The sequence below is a fragment of the Papaver somniferum genome, chromosome 9 (genome assembly GCF_003573695.1).
Source record: "Papaver somniferum cultivar HN1 chromosome 9, ASM357369v1, whole genome shotgun sequence".
Taxonomy (NCBI): Eukaryota; Viridiplantae; Streptophyta; class Magnoliopsida; order Ranunculales; family Papaveraceae; genus Papaver; species Papaver somniferum.
Genome location: NC_039366.1, coordinates 138,292,764 through 138,312,299, shown reverse-complemented (window position 1 = coordinate 138,312,299; position 19,536 = coordinate 138,292,764). Strand labels below are relative to the sequence as shown.

General features: G+C 38.9%; 1 protein-coding gene across 7 annotated transcripts; it reads left to right on the top strand.

Annotated features, from left to right (window-relative positions):
• Positions 1-758: 758 nt before the first annotated feature.
• Positions 759-4,715, top strand: LOC113310754. Of its 7 annotated transcripts, XM_026559526.1 has the most exons (6): positions 759-912; positions 2,126-2,189; positions 2,325-2,457; positions 2,643-2,706; positions 3,713-3,831; positions 3,974-4,715. In XM_026559526.1, exons 2-6 carry the CDS (start codon positions 2,168-2,170, stop codon positions 3,984-3,986), a joined length of 351 nt encoding a protein of 116 aa, XP_026415311.1. In that variant the 5' UTR covers positions 759-912; positions 2,126-2,167; the 3' UTR covers positions 3,987-4,715. The 7 variants fall into 7 exon arrangements, with proteins under 7 accessions (XP_026415311.1, XP_026415312.1, XP_026415310.1 ...); XM_026559527.1 differs by having other exon boundaries at positions 759-2,189; positions 3,928-4,715; XM_026559525.1 differs by lacking the exons at positions 2,126-2,189; positions 2,325-2,457 and having other exon boundaries at positions 3,928-4,715.
• Positions 4,716-19,536: the final 14,821 nt, after the last annotated feature.

Sequence of the window (19,536 nt, the reverse complement as noted above, 5' to 3'; positions counted from 1 at the left end):
ATTGAAATATCACAGGTTGTGCGTTTGCATCGATCAATTGTGAAATCCAACATTTGGTTGTTGATTGGAAATTGATTGATCCTTGGATATTGGTCTTTGGTACCATCCAAGTTTATTATTCTTGTATTTGATACAAACTCGCATATTTCTATTTGCTTGAGTAAAAATCAAATCAAGTGAGAGAGATATTAACTCCTCGATATACTTTTATCTAGATTGAGTCTGACTGTCTAGTTGATTCTCTAGAAAGTATATTGGAGTTAGTCCATACAAATTGCTAATTGAAATATTGGGTGTGGTTGTTAGACCCCCGCTTTATCAGGTGACAGTAAAAGAAATTCACAAGAAGAGTTTTAGTGCACATTACCTGGATAGAGCCTGGCTCGTCCCTTGAGCAAGATACGTTTCCTTTCAGCGCAAGTCAGTTGTCTTCAGATAGATAGGTGTAACGACACAAAAATCTCATTGTAGCTTTGGATTCGACTCAACCCATTTGAGTGGGAAGTTAGAACTGGATAGTGTACAAGTGCGATGCTAATATAGGGTGTGTATAGCCGTGGAGAGGGTGAAAACCCCAAATGGGTGCTTTAATCAAATTAGGTCACCCCTTAATTGCATTGTTGTGTATGAATAGTGGATGTCATGGAAGACTCCCGAGAAATACAAGCATGCTTGCCACGTGACATACATGAGTAGCTCGGGAGATTTATGTTTTTCTTTTACAAAACCAACTCATATCTATTTACAGAAAAATCTCTTACTTTTTCCGATATTTTTCCACCAACTATTCTCGCCCAAAAAACTTTTACTGCTGGATTTCAAGGGCATCTCAAGCAGACAAGATTCTCGTTTTTCAAATGCAATTCGAGCTCAACCCATCGTCTGTGTTCGGTTGAATCTGTCTTATACAAGGTAGGGTTTTTTTCCTTCCCTTAAATTTCTTTTTACTTGTACTAATCAAACTGATTTTGGTTGACCTCGTCATTTCCTGTTTTCTGTGACCTATGAAATTCGCTAATTGGGTATCATCATCTTGGTCTCTTGATTTATCACCGCGGATTAGGAAAATTTTAATTTCTTGGTAGCCTTGTTTGAATCTGCTGAGGGAGTAGGATTTGGTGTTTTCTAACAAATTTTTGTTTAATTTCAGTATACATATTTTGTATTTGTGAAACCATTGCTCTTATAAAGTGACTGAACTGTATTTTTTTGAAATCCCATTTCTTTTTTTCCGTGATAACCCTTGCTTACTGAATTGTGTACGGTTAAAATGGTTTAAATGAAATTTTCTTTTGAGAAATAAGAGATGATTTGTAGCCATGCAAGCACCAGTTTTCCTCCATAAGTCAATCCTTGTACTGAATTCTTAAATTTGCCTTGGTTCTGTTTGTTAAAATGATTCAATGAATTTCGAATTTAAACTCCACAGGTAGCCGAGAATTTGAAACTCATTTACTGGATTTGTTGTGTATTTTTAACCTCCTCCCCCCAGCAACTTCAACATTACAAACCATTGATTTGCCTTGTATCACTAGCTTGAGTTTTTAATCCATGTTGTTCTACTCGACTTTAAAGAAATGTCCGACCTTATAAAATAGACCCATTTATTTACCATTTTGGTTCTCTTTATTATGCCCCATACTTAATTTGGTTTCTTGCTTTAAACCTTGATATTGAATTTTTGTTAGTGGAAATGTTTCGAAATCAAAAAGTCACTTTCAATATTAGTCTCCTTCTTTGTTACCCACTATGGACACTACTGACTAAATCTTATTTTTAGGATTTTGTTGTATTAGAAATGAAAGGAACTTTAATTGGCTGGGTATTTGGTTTTTAAATTTGATGAACAACAAGTTAGTTCCACCTTTGTACTGGATTTTCTCTTTAATTTGCTTACACCAGCTTGAGTATTTTTCCCATGCCATTTTACTGATAACTCTCCCTCTCTCGGCAATTAGGACTTGCTCCAAAATTTCACAGATCTATGTTTTACTTCCAAATTAAAATATGTTGTTGTATTTATGAAGTCCTTGCATTGAATACTGTTTGGTATCTCGAATTACCTATAGTTTCCACTAATTTATATTCTTCTCAATGTACATGGATTATCGTACTTTCTGGCAAGTGATTTTGGCTCTTATGTTGGGTTCTTGTGATTTTGGCTCTTATGTTGGGTTCTTGTGATTTCGGTAAGAACTTATTTATTAATTTTGTAAATGCTGCCAATGGTTGTATTAAAGTAAGTTTTCAGTTATCGATATTTACGAGGTTCTTCTGAACTTGGTTTTGATATTTCCTTTGCGGGAATTCGATTTGGAAACTAGTGGACTCTACTTTAGGAACTTCGGGCCTAAGTGGCACCCCACCACCTTGGTGGCAACCCGGAAGATCTTTGCGGCAACGATGGCTGGTAACCAGAACTACCCTGACGGTGGCACTGGCCATGAGAATAGAAGAGTAACTTTATTTGCGGCTCTAAATATTTTTATATGTATTTTGCTTAAGATTTACATTTCTGCATTCTTATCTAGCTGTTGTTCTTGTCTATTTATTCATGTTTAACATTGACACTACGTTTTTGTTGTTATACCCTCTACTGGGCATTCGCTCACCCCGTTTTGTTTTTGTTTTTCCCCCCACAGAGTACGGATAGAAGTTGCGGTAGTAAGACGGGCAGAGCTTACGACAGCCTTTATCGCTTGGAAAGTTAGTATTTTCTAAGCTTATGATATTGTATATCACGGGGGGTATCTGGGTAGTTTCAGTTCGCTTGATTTGATCACATGTCATTTCTGTTGCACTTTGATGTTATATATATGTTGGCTTCTACCGGATCTTTATATGTTTTAAACTGAAAACTTGTCAGTTTCGTGTATAATGGGTCTGGTCTCTGGCTATACAAACTAGTTTCTGAATTCATTTTGTTGCCTAGATGTTCTTGGCTTTTGGCTTTACCGACTACATTTTCTACCATTGTTCCTTTTGGCATTTGTTTAATCTAAGATAGGATCTGTACAGTGAATTTCTAAGTGTAATTAATAGCAACTTATATTCATTTTCCTATGAAATAATTATTTGCTATGTACATGTACCCATATATAGCTTGTATAAATCCATTCAACTACTCTTGTGAATCCAAACATGTATTTTTTCTCATGCCTTGCAATGAATACATCATGTTCATATTAGACACCCTTTGAACTGTTTTAGGCGTAAACGTATATACATGCGTCTGGATTGAGTGGGTGTTTTATGTTTACACCATGGGAATGCTCCTTCACTGTTCTTTAATCTTTAATATTTTTTTTTCATGGCATTATATACTACTTTGATTTGTTAAAATAAAACTCTAGCTCACATAAGTAAATGGGATGGTGACGTTTTTGATTTTTTGTGAGTACTTGAACTGTTAACTTACATTTCCGTGAGTATAAAACATGATGATTTTATTGCATTTAAATTTTTTCTACTACAAAATAATAATAAAATGGGTTATGTTCTGTTTTCGTACATATTTTTATATTATAAATTGCGAGTCTCGATTCTCTTTGTTGCTAGATTTCAGAAGTAGATGTATGTTTCTTTTTTTTTTTTTTTTTTTCCGAGTGATGTTATGGAAAGTTTGTGCTTGCCAGTCGAGTCGGATCCCGATTCGACGGGAGTCAAAATCTTCTGTCCAAGTATTTATTTGATTCTTATCCTGCATCTGGAGCCTTTATACACGGCAAGTAGAGACTCCTTTTCTTCCCGGGATCTTGCTGATTTGTGGCATAAAAAGAAGATGCTGGAGCCTTTCTGCCATCGCAGAATTGGTTTTCTTCTTCGTTCCAGGTATTGCTCCATATTCATCATGCGATTTGATTTTTGATTGATGATGATGATTTTTTTTCATACCTGCTGTTGATATAATCATAACCCTTTTTGCAGTATATGATGGCAACTGCTGGTGATGATTACTCTTTTACTTCTCCAGGAAAGAGCTTTGAAGTCGACAAACCCAAGGCTAATGCGTTCGAGGAGGTGATGGCCAAAATAGATTCTCCGTTTCGCGAAGCGGGTCGTACCATACAGAGATGTCTCTTCTGCACTTACACATCGTTCGATAGCGTAATCAGGCCTTTTTGGCTTCAGTCAGCATGGAGGAGAAATGGAGGCATGACGAAGCTCAGCCGACGAGTGCAAGAACTGAAAGGTTTGCAGCTCGGCTAAAGAGGCGAAGGATCGAGCATAAGCGATCTCCCAGCGAAAACAAGCATGATTACCCTATCCACAATAGCATCATCATTCTCGACTCTGATGTGGACGAAACTGAACACCCAGAGGTTGTTGGAGCAGTTTCCGAGAAAGATCCTGAAGTGTCTTCTGGAGAGAATGGTAAAACAATTTCCGAAAGGGATGTTGATGCAGCTCCTGAAAAAGAAGTTGCGACTGCTCCTGGGGAGGATGTGGTGGCGGCTTGCAAAGAAGATGCTGAAGCAGCGTTCAAAAGAGAGGTCGAAGCGGCTTCCGGAGAGGACGTAGTAGCACCTTGTGACGAAGGTGCTGAAGCAGCTTCCAGTGGCGGTTCTGATGAAGGAACTGTTGATCTTGCTAGTAACTAAATTTCCCTTTTGTTACTTTTATTTGTAGATGAGCACTTTTCCATAGTTTGTAGACATTTTCTTCTTATACTCAGTAGCTTTGTGGCTGAGCCTAAATGATGGTTCTTTTATCCACGACGTCTTGAGACTCTAGTTGTAGCGCTCCCTAACAGGGTTACAAAATCTCTCCATTCCATTGAGTCGTGCAGTTAATGAGAACACGATACACATATAAGCGGTGATGCGTTTTTATGTGACCGTACACCGCCTCCATGATAATTGCATGTAACCCTGAAAATAACGAAGGGATGCAATAATGGAAACTAAAGATTGGCCACGAACCTGCCCACCTCCAATTGATAGCGTGTGGCACGTAATGTGGTGATCTAGAGGTCGCCTTATCGTTGAAGTAGGTTGTTTTTCAGAGTACGAAGTGCTTGCCTTAACAACTATATACTGGTTGTTTGACGATTCCTTTGCCCCTTTTCTTTCTGCATGTATCCCTTCCGTGTTTCTTGAAAGACATGAGATGCTTCTTTTTAGGGTTTTGTTTTTCTGGTTTGGATTGATGGGTAATGATGAGGGTTCAGGTTTGCTTCGATTTTGTGTCATGATTCAGGAGTAAAGAGATTTCTAAAAGGAAACAATACTTAGATTAACTGATAAATTGAAATCCTAATTATGAATGCAAGCAGTGCAATCATTTTGGAGGAATTACAAATATTGCATGAAAAGGGAAATTACGGGGAAAAATAATAAAGAGAACGCTGGAGGAAAAAGTAGCACGGCGTTTTATGTATTGAAAGACTTAAGCCATCATGAGTGAATTGTCACACCTTCCGGTTCGTCTGCGTTGATGAGCTTGCAATAACCCCCTAAGACAACATCTGCCACTAGGTATGGCTCATCTTTTCCTTCGGTAGGTGAGTCAGGCTGAGTGGTAACTTTCACTACCATATCTCCAATCCAAAACGGGTTTGGGTGTTGCACGGCTATTTGACTCCCAGACTCGTTATCTTTGATTGAGACAACTTCTAGATTTTTAATGAAACATTCGAAAGGCCCAACAACCCATTCGCATCTCCTAGTAACGGCTGAGTTGACGATCGTGTCAAGTCCCTAGCCCTTGATGGAAGGTGAATTGACTGATTGTAGAAAGGGTTGTTCAATAAGACTTACTTTGGTTCGGAACCTTCGAACGTACGTCGATGGGCTCTCTCCAGGTAGCTGCGTCACATTGGCAAGTTGTCGATATGGTAACAAATAATCTTCTGGGTTGGACGGCTTGTTGGAAATCCTTTCAGGTATAGACACTGGCAAATGACACACTCATAGCTTTGCCTTGTTGTCATGCACCCATGAGCGTCCTAGAATCATATCATAATTCGAGTATTCTTTCACAATATGAAATTTTCCGCGTGTTAGCGCATCTCCCACCTTGATTTCGAGGTTGATGTACCCGTAAGTGTCTCTAGACTCTCATTCTGGGCCTTTGATTATGGTTGGACAGAGAACGACTTCCTGTTTTGGAATTTTTGCGGTTCTCGGGGTCTTGATGGTGACAACGTTGAATTCTGAAGCCGCGTCAATCAAGGTGTTGTCGAACTCGACACCCTTCAGGCGGGCGGTGGTGAGCAGTCCCCAATTGCATTTTTCAACAGCTCCTTCTAAGAGAGTTTGAGGCTTAGGATTAGCTTCCCCAACTGAAAACAGGCGCTTGTCGGACACAATACGATTGAGAGTTGCAAACATATCTTGACGCCGTGCCTTGGAGAAATAAATAATTTCACATACACGCTCCATCATGGATTGCATGGTTTTGTGAGTGGAGTCCCCAGAAAGTGTGCAACTTCTGACTGGGAGAGGGTCTCTGTGAACTCCCTCGGTGCTTAGTTGAAGTTCTCCCGCATCTATTTTTCTTTGAAAATGCACTTCAACTTATTGCATTTATTGGTGGGATGATTGACGAACCTATGGTAACGACAATATTTTGGATTTGCCATCTTTTCCTCAGTTGGTGGGAGCCTGACAGGAGGTAGTTTGATGGCATCATCCTGAATCCATGCTTCCAGGATCTCGATCACTTACTCCATTAGGAACAGGAATTCTGGAAAAACATCTCCAACTTCTTGTTGTTGCGCAGGGGCTTTAGCCAGTGTCTTCCATGGTGGAGCTGCCTGATGCATTGGTGCTGCACGTTTGGGTTGTTGTTCCTCCGCTGAAGCTTTTCTCTTTCCACCTTCACCTACTACACTCACAGAGGGTCAAGCATTGTATTGCTTATTGGTGAGCAACGTCTGCTTCCTCGAGTCTCACGTGCATCTTCATTTCTGGCGGGTCTGGTCCTTTCTGAAAAAGCGGGGGTCTAATAACACCACCCAATATTTCGCTTAGCAATCTGTATGGACTAACTTCGAAATACTTTGCTAGAGAATCAACTAGACAGTCAGACTCAATCTAGATAAAAGTATCTCAAGGAGTTAATATCTCTCTCTTGGTTTGATCTTTACTCAAGCTAAGACAATAACGAGTCTTTATCAAACACAAGGAATAACTTGGACGGTACCAAAGACCAATATCCAAGTGTTAATCAATGAAATCAACAACAACAAGGTCGGATCTCTAATTGATTAAACTTGAACGCACAACCTGTATTATTTCAAATTATAAAGATAAAACAATATAATGCGGAAATTGAAATAACACAGACACCAGAAGTTTTGTTAACTAGGAAACCGCAAATGCAGAAAAAACCCGGGACCTAGTCCAGATTGAATATACACTGTATTAAGCCGCTACAGACACTAGCCTACTCCAAGATAACTTCGGACTGGACTATAGTTGAACCCCAATCAGTCTCCCACTAATTCAAGGTACAGTTGTACTCCCTACGCCTCTTATCCCAGTAGCATACTGCACACTTGATTCCCTTAGTTGATCTCACCCACAACTAAGAGTTGCTGCACCCAAAATCGGAGACTTGATAATAAACAAATCTGTCTCACACAGAAAAGTCTATCAGAGGATAAATCTGTCTCCCACAGAAGAACCCTAGATTTTTGTTCCGTCTTATGATATGAAATCAAGGTGAACAGAAACCAATTGATAATCCGGTCTTATATTCCCGAAGAACAACCTAGATTAATCAATCACCTCAGAACAGTCTTACTTGTATAAACAAGAGGACGTCGAGGAATCACAAACAGTGAGACGAAGATGTTTGTGACTTCTTTATCTTTCCTGTCGGAGAACTCTCACGATCTCAAGCCAATCAATAAGATTGTACTCGTACGATAGAAGATACAAAATCAGATCACACAACTACGATAAAAGTAGTATCGGTCTGGCTTCACAATCCCAATGAAGTCTTTAAGTCGTTAACATGGTTTTAGAGAAGAAAACCAAAGGTTAGAGGAGAATCGACTCTAGCGAGCGCACTAGTATCACACAGACGTGTGGGGATTAGTTTTGACCAATGCTAGATGTCTCCTTTATATAGTATTCAAATCAGGGTTTTGCCTTAGGTAGAAAGCAAACAATATTCACCGTTAGATGAAAACCTGATTTAGATTCAAGCTAACATTTCTCAACCGTTAGATCGAAATCTTAGCTTGTCACACACACTTGAGATATACGTTTACTGGGTTTGTGAAAACCGTGCCCAAACGTGTACGTGTATGTTGGTTCAACATAGTAACCCAAAAGGTTAACTATATGAGCATTTCATATTAACCTTGTTCTTCTTCACCATAGCTAGTTCAATTGACTCAAAAGAACTAGTTAGAGAGTTGTTCAATTGCTATGAGATCTTATGTAACTACACAAGACACACTTGAAACAAAGATAATTCGATTCGATTTGAATCGGCTCATGAACTTTATAGCCACGGTTTGCATACTGCATTCCTTAGTAGTTTAAGTTTCATGTTCAGAGCACATCTTTAGATCATAACCCACTCAAGTTCGCAAACAAGTTCGCAGACTTAAGGTAACCGACAAAGTTTCCAAACTCAGCAGAAAATCTCGGCAAAGAGACTTACGCCATTTCGCGGACTAGGTTCGCGGACTGAGTTCGCGGACTAAACACGCAAACGAGTTTTTGGAAATCCCAGCAGAAATTCTCGGTAAGAGAACTTCGGTCAGTTCGCGGACTGAGTTCGCAAACTGAGTTCGCGGACTTGGCAAAGCCAATTCCTCCGGTTTCTCTCAATCAACAAAGTTCACAAACTTTGGATTAAGGAATAAGACTTATGCACATATGTGTTACCACACAATGCTTATATCCATCATTGGTTATATAGACCTAAACTCTCATTCCAACCATTGAAACGTTCTTAGAGGACGTTATATAGTTGTTACACTATTTCTCGTCAAAGCGATTTTCAAAGTGATTGAAACATTATGACTTTCGTCACTAGGTGAAGATAAACCTGATCAAAGAGAAACGCTTTACCAACACATGATTTCGAGATATAGATAGGAGAGATATACTCGACTCGAAATATCAAATGTGTATGATCCAGTCTATATAGCATACGACTTTTGTCTCATAAGAAGTAGGAGATAGAGTGGATAGACTTTTGAGTGATAGATAAGTTCAAGTCTCCACATACCTTTTTGTTGATGAAGTTCCACGGTTCCTTGAGTAAATATTCGTCGTTGTATGATGAATCGCCATGAAGTCTTTGAGCTCAACTACATTTTTCTATCCTAGTCCGAGACTTAGCTATGTTGACTAGAAATCAAGACTCATAGTTTTAAACACTAACATTGACAAACATGCTTGATATAGGAACGCATGCGAGGTCGACCGAGCTATGCTCTAACAATCCCCCCCTTTGTCAATTTTAGTGACAAAACTATTAATATATATGGAATACAAAAAAGATAAACTTTAGTGGTTCCTATTCCATAGTCTAATCTTCAACGTTCCCTGAAATCTTCGTCCTTCCAAGTACTCCAATGATCCCAAAGGTTGTAAGTTTAGCATCACCATTGTTGAAGATCCGTAGATATAACAATGACAGAAATCGAGATTCTCGATCATCATTATACAGTGACATAGTATTATTATGTAACATCAAAGTCCAATTGCATCACGACTTTAACAATAATACTACGGTGATATGTATCACTCCCCCTTAGTCAATACTCCATCTCACATGGAAACCACTCCCCCTTACACAATGATCCGAAAATCATATGTATATGTAGTAGAACTACACATTAATTCTCCCCCTTTTTGTCAATAAAATTGGCAAAGGTACAAGAACGGGATCCTAATGAAATTTCCGAGAAGAGACGTTTCATAGACTAAAAGAAAAAAAATACATACCAACTTAATTTAGATGCAATCATAAAGCCGAAGCTAAATGCATTCATCAAGGAGTTTTAAGATACAAGATAACCCCTATAAAATTCCACAGCCACACACCCCGCAAGATATTACCATTAAGCACAAGTTCAAAATAACTCTCCCCCATTTGATGTCATTCCCGAAAGAACAACAAGAGCGACCTTGATTTTGAAAGAAAATAAGGATTTTTAAATGGACACCAAAAACCATAGGAATGATTTTCTATATCCAAAACTCAATCAAATTAATCACAAGTATACCCATGATTAATTTAATTGGAATACGCAACTAAATCAAACCACAAAAGTGATCAATTTAATTGATTGTGCTCAACATAAGTAAACTTATGGAACAACGACTAAGGTAATCATACGGAGATGACTAACTTAATTGTTCACATACCGAACATAAGGAAAACCTTACGGAATATACGACTACATTAACCAATAAAACATGATTAGTATAGTCGTTCATATACTCAACACAAGGACTTGTGGAATATATGAATACTCAACTAGAATAATTACAAGAGAACCTATAATTAATCTAATTGGAATACACAACCAAAATAATCACAGAAGTAATCAATTTAATTGTCAAAAGTTTTGCTCGACAAAAGAAGACTTTCGAAGCAAATATCTAAATAACCAACCAAGATGATTAATTTAGTTCAAAGATGCTCGACATAAAGTACCTTACGGAACAACCAAGAAAGTTAATCACAAAAATAATCAACTCAGTTGTATCGTGCTCGACATAAGACACATTACGGAGCCTCACAGTAATACATAAGATATGGATCAGTGATGTTCATTACTGTGGAATACATACAAGGATATATTCTATTCTTCCATCACTATTTGCATAACGACATAATAGACTTTATCCTCGTCACACAAAAGATTTTATCCTATTTTCCATCAAATACATGATTGCATAGGCATAACTTTTGTAATTCTCAAAAGTTCATTCATCCTTTCATCAATACGAATACCAATTTATGAACGACATTACTTTCGACAACATATGGGATCTTCAAATTCACGGACGCAAAGAATATATATCCCATAAAAATATTGCAATACTTCAAAATCAAACAGATTAATACTGCAATAACATCATCCTCCAAATATTTTTAGAATTTAAACAAATAAATCTAAAAACATGAAGATGAAAAACGTTGGACATAGCTATGTGTAGTCACAATAATTTTTATTACAAACTCTAGTAATCCTTCTCAAAAACAAGAATAAATTCTCATAAGAAGTTTCCTAGGCATCAAGACAAACTCGTAATGCACATATAAGATGTTTTTTCCTTAGAGAGTAGAATTAATTTTTTACGCCTAGATTTATACCAAGAATAGCTACCGAAGGCGTATAAAAATATTTTCAAAGAAGAACATACAAAGTCATTAACGACCATGCACCATAGTTCACATAAAATGATTAAGGACATTCAAGAATCCCATAGTAATGCGTACTACTGCCCATTCTTGAACTTCCTTTTTTATGATTCACCAAAAACATTCTTGTAAAATATACAAATGAGCTTAGAAGAGTACTACTCCATGAATCCAAGTGCCCAAGTCCAAGAGAAGTGGAACAAGTGCAACGAAATGGAGCAAAACACTCAAAAACAAGAGACAGGACAAATACCAATCTTAACTCATCCAAAATCAATAATTCCCATCTCCATTTTGAAGAGAATTCAAATAGGAAGAGAATGCAAAAAGAATGAGGTCATTCCGAGTTCGGACGAAGAAGTTACGGCCAAAAAAACTATACTGAATATCGACGTCAAGTATGCATACGAGTTTGCAAACAAATTTTCAAGTCTGCGAACTTCACCCCTGGATTTTGATTTTAAAAGATGTTACGCATACCTGGTAGGTGTACCATGAAGTTCAAACATCCTGAACTATTATTTTCAAACCTAAACATTTAATAACCTTAAACACAGATCAAGTTAGGTAGAAAACAACGATAAGAAAGGTACGTGAATCATTATAAGTTATCTAAGCAAATAAAAGCACAAACATTGCTCAATTTTATAGACATACCTTTTAGATGAATCCAGTCAAATTCTAAAGCCTTACCGAACATAAACTGTGTGCCCTAATTCTCGTGCTTACCTCACCGTATGCATAACAAGGCATTACTTGATGAGGATGCACTTACAACAAAATCAAGTTGTGTTGGGGTGAACAATGTCTTGCTCACCACAAGTGACCTTTGTGTTATCATGAAAGAGATCGATTTTAGAACCTTTCACATCCAATTCCATTTTCCCAAAAAAAACTTGTTAAGTTCCAACATCATGGATATTGCCTTCTCCATAGTCATGGAATTTTCTGGGAGATCATTCCTTTTCACACTCAAAACATCATCGACTTTCTTTGGTATCCACTTCTGAGTGCATTTAGGAACAATTGGAACCTTCTTCCCATTACTCTCTTCTAGAATTCTCGGAAGAGATTTGGATTGACTGTTCTTTTGCAAGTTAGTATTTCTCCAGTTGGGAGCATCGGATCTTGTCTTCGTCTTTACGAAGTTATCCTTTTGATAACCATTACGATTATGAAAAGGATTCGTACGAAGTTTATAGTCAAATCCAGGTTTATCATAGCACTGATTCCCTTGCCTAAAGGTTGGACAATTACAACTTGTAACGTTAAGATGATAAGTCTTAACGTATGATCTTGGTTTCACAACTTATTGTGTTGCCCAAACAAGAACATCATGAAGTTTCTCATTCCTTATACGGAAACGACATCTCCTTTCCAGGCGACCTTTATTTCCGCAATAGTGGCAAACATAAGGAATGTTCTTACCTTGATCCATGTGTGTTGTCTTTGGAGGTTGATAAACTTTGCTCTTTTGAACCTTAACTGCAGGTGAAGGTATTTCACTTTTTCCATCAGTGGAAACCTTTTTTTGAGAAGAATCATTAGCCTTGACAAATTTTACCTCTTTGCTAATACTTGGAGCATATATTCCCTTATAGCCCAATCCTCGTGTATCACGATAATTTTTACTTCCTCCTAGCATAGTGGTTAATTTGCTTGAACTAGTATTGAACTTTTTCAATTCATCTTCCAACATCTTGATTTTATCAAGAGCAGCAGCTAAATCAGCCTCAAGGCGTTTTTCTCGAGCGAGACAAGCACTTTCTCTGTCATCAAAACTAATTTATTGAGAGTTAAACCTTGCTTCAGATTCTGCAAGTTTCTCTTCCAACAAAAAGTACTTTTGATAAAGATTATCACATTCAAGTGACTTCATACGTAAGTTTTCCTCAGAATCCTTGAGGATCGATTCGCAGCAACGATTCGGAAAATAAACAACTGCGTAACATCTTCTCAATTTCTTGTTTTCTCGACAGAGGGAAATCAGAAGAGGTAAGACATGAGAAGTTTTAGTCTTCTTCATTTTCCATGAATCCAAAAACTTAACATACTCTGAGACTTCCTCATCAACATCTCTATCAATATCTGAATCACCTTCATCAGAATGTTCATCCAACTGTTCTTCTAGAAGAGTTTCCCAATCAACAGTTTTTACATCAAGAGAATGTTTAGATATTGACTTAGATGTGACAGTTCTCTCAGGTGAATCCAAGCTTTTAGAATCATCGGGTAATTTCTGAACCGGTACGTTATTAGAGATAGACTCGTCCATAATTAGATCGCTACAAACACAAACTTATAAGGTCTTAGAGTGTTTGCCTGCTCTGATACCAATTGAAAAAGCAGGGGTCTAACAACACCACCCAATATTTCGTTTAGCAATTTGTATGGACTAACTCCGAAATACTTTGCTAGAGAATCAACTAGGCAGTCAAACTCAATCTAGATAAAAGTATCTCAAGGAATTAATATCTCTCTCTTGATTTGATTTTTACTCAAGCTAAAAACAATAGCGAGTCTTTATCAAATACAAGGAATAACTTGGACGGTACCAAAGACAAATGTCCAAGTGTTAATCAATGAAATCGACAACCACAAGGTCGGATCTCCAATCGATTAACCTTTAACGCACAACCTGTATTATTTCAATTATAAAGATAAACAATATAATGATAAAAAATGAAATAACACAGACACCAAAAATTTTGTTAACGAGGAAACTGCAAATGCAGAAAACCCCGGGACCTAGTCCAGATTGAATACACACTGTATTAAGCCGCTACAGACACTAGCCTACTCCAAGCTAACTTCGGACTGGACTATAGTTGAACCCCAATCAGTCTCCCACTAATTCAAGGTACAGTTGTACTCCTACGCCTCTGATCCCAGCAGGATACTGCGCACTTGATTCCGTTAGCTGATCTCACCTACAACCAAGAGTTGATGCAACCCAAAATCGCAGACTTGATAATAAACAAATTTGTCTCACACAGAAAAGTCTATCAAAGGATAAATCTGTCTTCCACAGAAAAATCCTAGGTTTTTGTTCCGTCTTAAGATATGAAATCAAGGTGAACATGAACCAATTGATAATCCGGTCTTATATTCCCGAAGAACAGGCTAGATTAATCAATCACCTCTTAACAGTCTTACTTGAATACACAAGAGGACGTCGAGGAATCACAAATATTGAGACGAAGATGTTTGTGACTTTTTTTATCTTGCCTATCGGAGAACTCTCACGATCTCAAGCCAATCAAAGATTGTACTCGTACGATAGAAGATGCAAGATCAGATCACACAACTACGATAAAATTAGTATCGGTCTGGCTTCACAATTCCAATGAAGTCTTTAAGTCGTTAACCTGGTTTTAGAGAAGAAAACCAAAGGTTAGAGGAGAATCGACTCTAGCGAGCACACTAGTATCACACAGACGTGTGGGGATTAGTTTTTCCCAATACTAGATGTCTCCTATATATAGTCTTCAAATCAGGGTTTTGCCTTAGTTACAAAGCAATCAATATTCACCGTTAGATGAAAACCTGATTTAGATTCAAGCTAATATTTCTTAACCGTTAGATCGAAAACTTAGCTTGTCACACACACTTGAGATATACGTTTACTAGGTTTGTGAAAACGGTGCCCAAACATGTACGTGTATGTTGGTTCAACATAGTAAACCAAAAGGTCAACCATATGAGCATTTCATATTAACCTTGTTCTTCTTCACCATAACTAGTTCAATTGACTCAAATGAACTAGTTAGAGAGTTGTTCAATTGCTATGAGATCTTATGTAACTACACAAGACACAATTGAAACAAAGATGATTCGATTCGATTGAATCGGATCATGAACTTTATAGCCACGGTTTGCATACTGCATTCCTTAGTAATTTAAGTTTCATGTTCAGAGCACATCTTTAGATCATAACCTACTCAAGTACGCAAACAAGTTCGCGGACTTAAGACAACCGTCAGAGTTTTCCAAACTCAGCAGAAAATCTCGGCAAGGAGACTTCCGCCAGTTCGCGGACTAAACACGCAAACGAGTTTTTGGAAAATCAAGCAGAAATTCTCGGAAAGAGAACTTCCGTCAGTTCGCGGACTTGGCAAAGCCAATTCCTCCGGTTTCTCCCAATCAACAAAGTTCGCAAACTTCGGATTAAGGAATAAGACTTATGCGCATATGTGTTTCCACACAATGCTTATATCCATCATTGGTCATATAGACCTAAACTCTCATTCCAACCATTGAAACATTCTTAGAGGACGTTATATAGTTGCTACACTATTTCTCGTCAAAGCGATTTTCAAAGTGATTGAAACATTATGACTTTCGTCACTAGGTGAAGATAAACCTAATCAAAGCGAAACGCTTTACCAACACATGATTTCGAGATATAGATAGGCGAGATATACTCGGCTCGCAATATCAAATGTGTATGATCCAGTCTATATAGCATAGACTTTTGTCTCATAAGAAGTAGGAGATAGAGTAGATAGACTTTTGAGTGATAGATAAGTTCAAGTCTCCACATACCTTTTTGTTGATGAAGTTCCACGGTTCTTTAAGTAGATCTTCGTCGTTGTATGATGAATCGCCATGAAGTCTTTGATCTCAACTACACTTTTATATCCTAGTCCGAGACTTAGCTATGTAGACTAACAATCAAGACTCATAGTTTTGAACACTAACATTGACAAACATGTTTGATATAGCAACGCATGCGAGGTCGACCGAGCTATGCTCTAACACTTTCTAACAATGTCGGTGTTGTTGTGTCCGAGAACTTAGCAGCTTCATGAAGTCCAGAAAAAGTTTGGAAACACAAGTTTTCCAATAGAGCACGATAGATGGGCACCATGCCGTTAATGCATGATTCTACCAACTGTTGCTCAGTCACATTTGGATCGTGACAATCCAGCGCCTAGATCCTGTATCTCTTGACATAATCATTTGGATGTTCATTGTTTCGTTGGAACATTCTCCCCAAGTCTGTAAAGGTGATTTGCTCGGATATGAAGAAATAATTCTTGTAGAAAGCGGTTACCATCTCACACCAGTTGGATATGCTGTTTGGTGCAATGTTGTTGTACCAGGTGTACGCTCTCCCGGTAAGTAACTTTGAAAACTCTTTCAGGCGGAGGACATGATTGTATTCGTGTTCCCCTAATGACTCTAGAAAACGAGAGATGTATTCATGAGCATTACCAGTTCCGTCGTAAAGGGAAAATTGAGGAGAAGAGTATCCTCTCGGGAGAGGAACTCTTTGCACATCATGAGGATAAGGAGGCTGATGCTGGTGCAGGTCTACCGGGTTTTCCTTGCCTCGATTTTGGAGAAGTCGTTCCAGATCCTCACGCGTGATGAAGTTGGATGGCTGATTTCTTTCCAGTAGACGTTCAAGAACAAAACGAGCCTCTTCATCTATAAAGGCTCGCCCTGCTGAGGTGCTTGCGCCGGGAGTATCACTCCTTATCGGCTCCGCTTCGGATCGACGTTGCTCTTGTGGTAGCCGATCCGTCAGTGTCTTGAGGAAAGTAAGTACCTTTTTCTGAGTTGTAGCCATGTCCATCTGAGCCTTAGCAAGAACTTCTTGTCTTTCTATCAAATAAACAATGGTGATATGGGTTGGCCTCCTCTGGTTCCTCTAGTCTATCGTCCTGATGGGGGAAGTGGCAGTAGCTCTAGTAACAACCGGGGGCGTTTCGCTCGAAGAAACATTGGAAGTGGCGGCAGCGGCTCTGGCTCTGGTGATTGGAGGTGTCACGCCTAAGGGAATGTTTCCTGCGCCGCTGGTGTTGGTGGTTGAGGATTTAGTGCCACGAGATGCATTGATCGTGCTGGTAGGCGGTACATTGGTGTCACCGGCAGGAATGTGGACACCAGGGGTGTTGTCAGCGCCAGTAACACCGGGATTTTTCGATGATACAGATCTAAGATCCACCATCTTGAATTCGAGAAAATTGAAAATGAAATTAAAAATTGATCTTGCAACCGAGAGATTAATCTCCCACTGTGGTCGCCAGTTGTTTGAGGGTAAAAACTGATTCTGCTGGTTTTGGTAAATTTGGGTGTGTTGATGAGAAACGAATTCAAACCCTAAATAAATGCACCGCACGGGAGTACTTTTAGATTCGAGAGATCAATCTGTAAGACTCTGGCCTAAACCAAGAAATGGCAGTTCCAGATTCAATTCGATCACAAGGTGAAGGAGAAGGGTTGATCTTAGGGAGGGAAGCAAAGAAGGTGTTCGAGATCAGAATGTTGAATTATGAAGGTGTCGCAGTTTTATGACTTGTATCAGAAAATGGTTTCTGGATACTTGTGTTGATAACACTTGTCTTTGTCGAAATAGATTGAAAACCTATTTATACAAGTCACCCTGATCTCATAGGAAGTGGAGGAAGTTGAGTAGTGGAGAAGTGAAATTGTGCAACAATGGTGGTTTCCGTTATGAGGGAAGACTGATCACACTTTCACCCACTACTCTCATTACTGTTAACCGCCCGTCCTTTCCTGATACGTTCTTGTAATGGGCGCATTGCACGCCGCACGTTGTAAACCGCCAGACCAATACCCCAGTGAGCATCCCCCAGTTTGTGACATGTTTGATGTCTCGAGTAAATGGGTCAAGTCGTGGGACTTGCCGCAAAGAATAGCACGCGACTGTATTAGGTTAAATAACTAAGTTATTTGTGAAGCCGATACTCACAAAATATCGTATGTATTCGATGCACGTAAAGCCTCGCTTTTAAGCAAGCATCTCAAAATAATCGTGCATGGAGCATCATTGTTTTAGAGCTCGATCGAATCAGTCACGAATTGAGCGTCTTAAAGAAGTAGCACGACCGGACACCTTTGGGTGATCGTTTGAGGACCCTATGGGTGAGCTATCACTTGGTCAATCGCTCCCTGTGGAAGAGGGGTGCCGGTGATCACAATTCTACCTTTTTGGTTTTCTGATAATAAATCTACACCATCCAACTAGGCTAGCGAAGTTGGATGGACGAGATGATTTGCGACAGTTGTTTATTGCCATTAATGTAATTTTACCCTATTTTGGCTGATCAATTGAAAGCGATGGGCGCTAATTTGATCAGGCCGATGGTCCCTATGCAAAGGAGGGGCGCCAGTATCTCATTGCTGCAAACCCAATTTAGGGTTTGTAAAGCAGCGCGTTCACCCCACTTTGGGTGAACGATTCTATACGCTCTTGGCTTGCCGTGAGTAAGTCGATCGACCATGGGTGTAGCAGGGTCGTCGGTGAACACGCCATCACTTCTTTGATCGTCCGAAGGAAAAATCTAAGTTGTCCAACTAAACTAGCCAAGTTGGACAGTCGTGATGTCTCTCATACCGTTTTGGCCGGTCTTAGATCGTTTGAGCTTTCCTCTTCCACAGCTCGATCACCCATATTTGGGGTTAGCGTTCGATGACGTTGGAGTGTACTAGATGGAGTCCAACCGGTTGGGGTATTAGTGGGCCCGCCGGTGGTCATCATGATGATCGCCCAGTTCTGCTAGGAGTAGACTAGGCCTATTGAACTGTGTGGCCAAATCGTGTGGTCGTGATCGTTTTTTAAGACTGATATGGACAGTCTATATTTCCCTTAAGGAATTGAAACGCGTTCGATCGCGCTAACTTTTAATTAAAAGGTGTATAAACACGCTGATCTCCTTGTCAGAGGGTGATGTTTCCTATATGATTGTTTTCATGCAGGTCTCAATACTGACACTTCGGGAGATTTATGATACTCCGCTGCGAGTGACCATTAATCTTCATGTCATGCCAATATTGAGAGTTCGGTTGAGAACATAGCATAGGAAAATACTAGGCAGATGAATGCATTAGTGAGTAATGCCATAGGTTAAAGTTTACAGAATATCAGGGCTTATTGATTCACGCACCATTCTGAATAAACTTCATAAATATGTTGAATTGCTCAATACATATGTAAGTAAAGAGGTCTGGACACCCATTACTTTTAAACGTCCTTTATTCCTCTACAGGATGACAACGCCTTAAATACAGGGTTTTATAATTTTAGCCCTGAACTGAAAACCACCATCAATAACTGGATTAGGTCTCCACATTTTGGTTTCTCCTGAATCAAACCAAAGTACTTAAAGGGTTTGTGGCCAGTGATAGTAGGAACCTCACTATTAAGTAAAATATGGGAGTGGTGAG

Bases quoted from the DNA above. Each gene is read 5' to 3' on its own strand.
- LOC113310754 (XM_026559525.1), top strand. From the start codon at position 4,137: ATGGAGGAGAAATGGAGGCATGACGAAGCTCAGCCGACGAGTGCAAGA.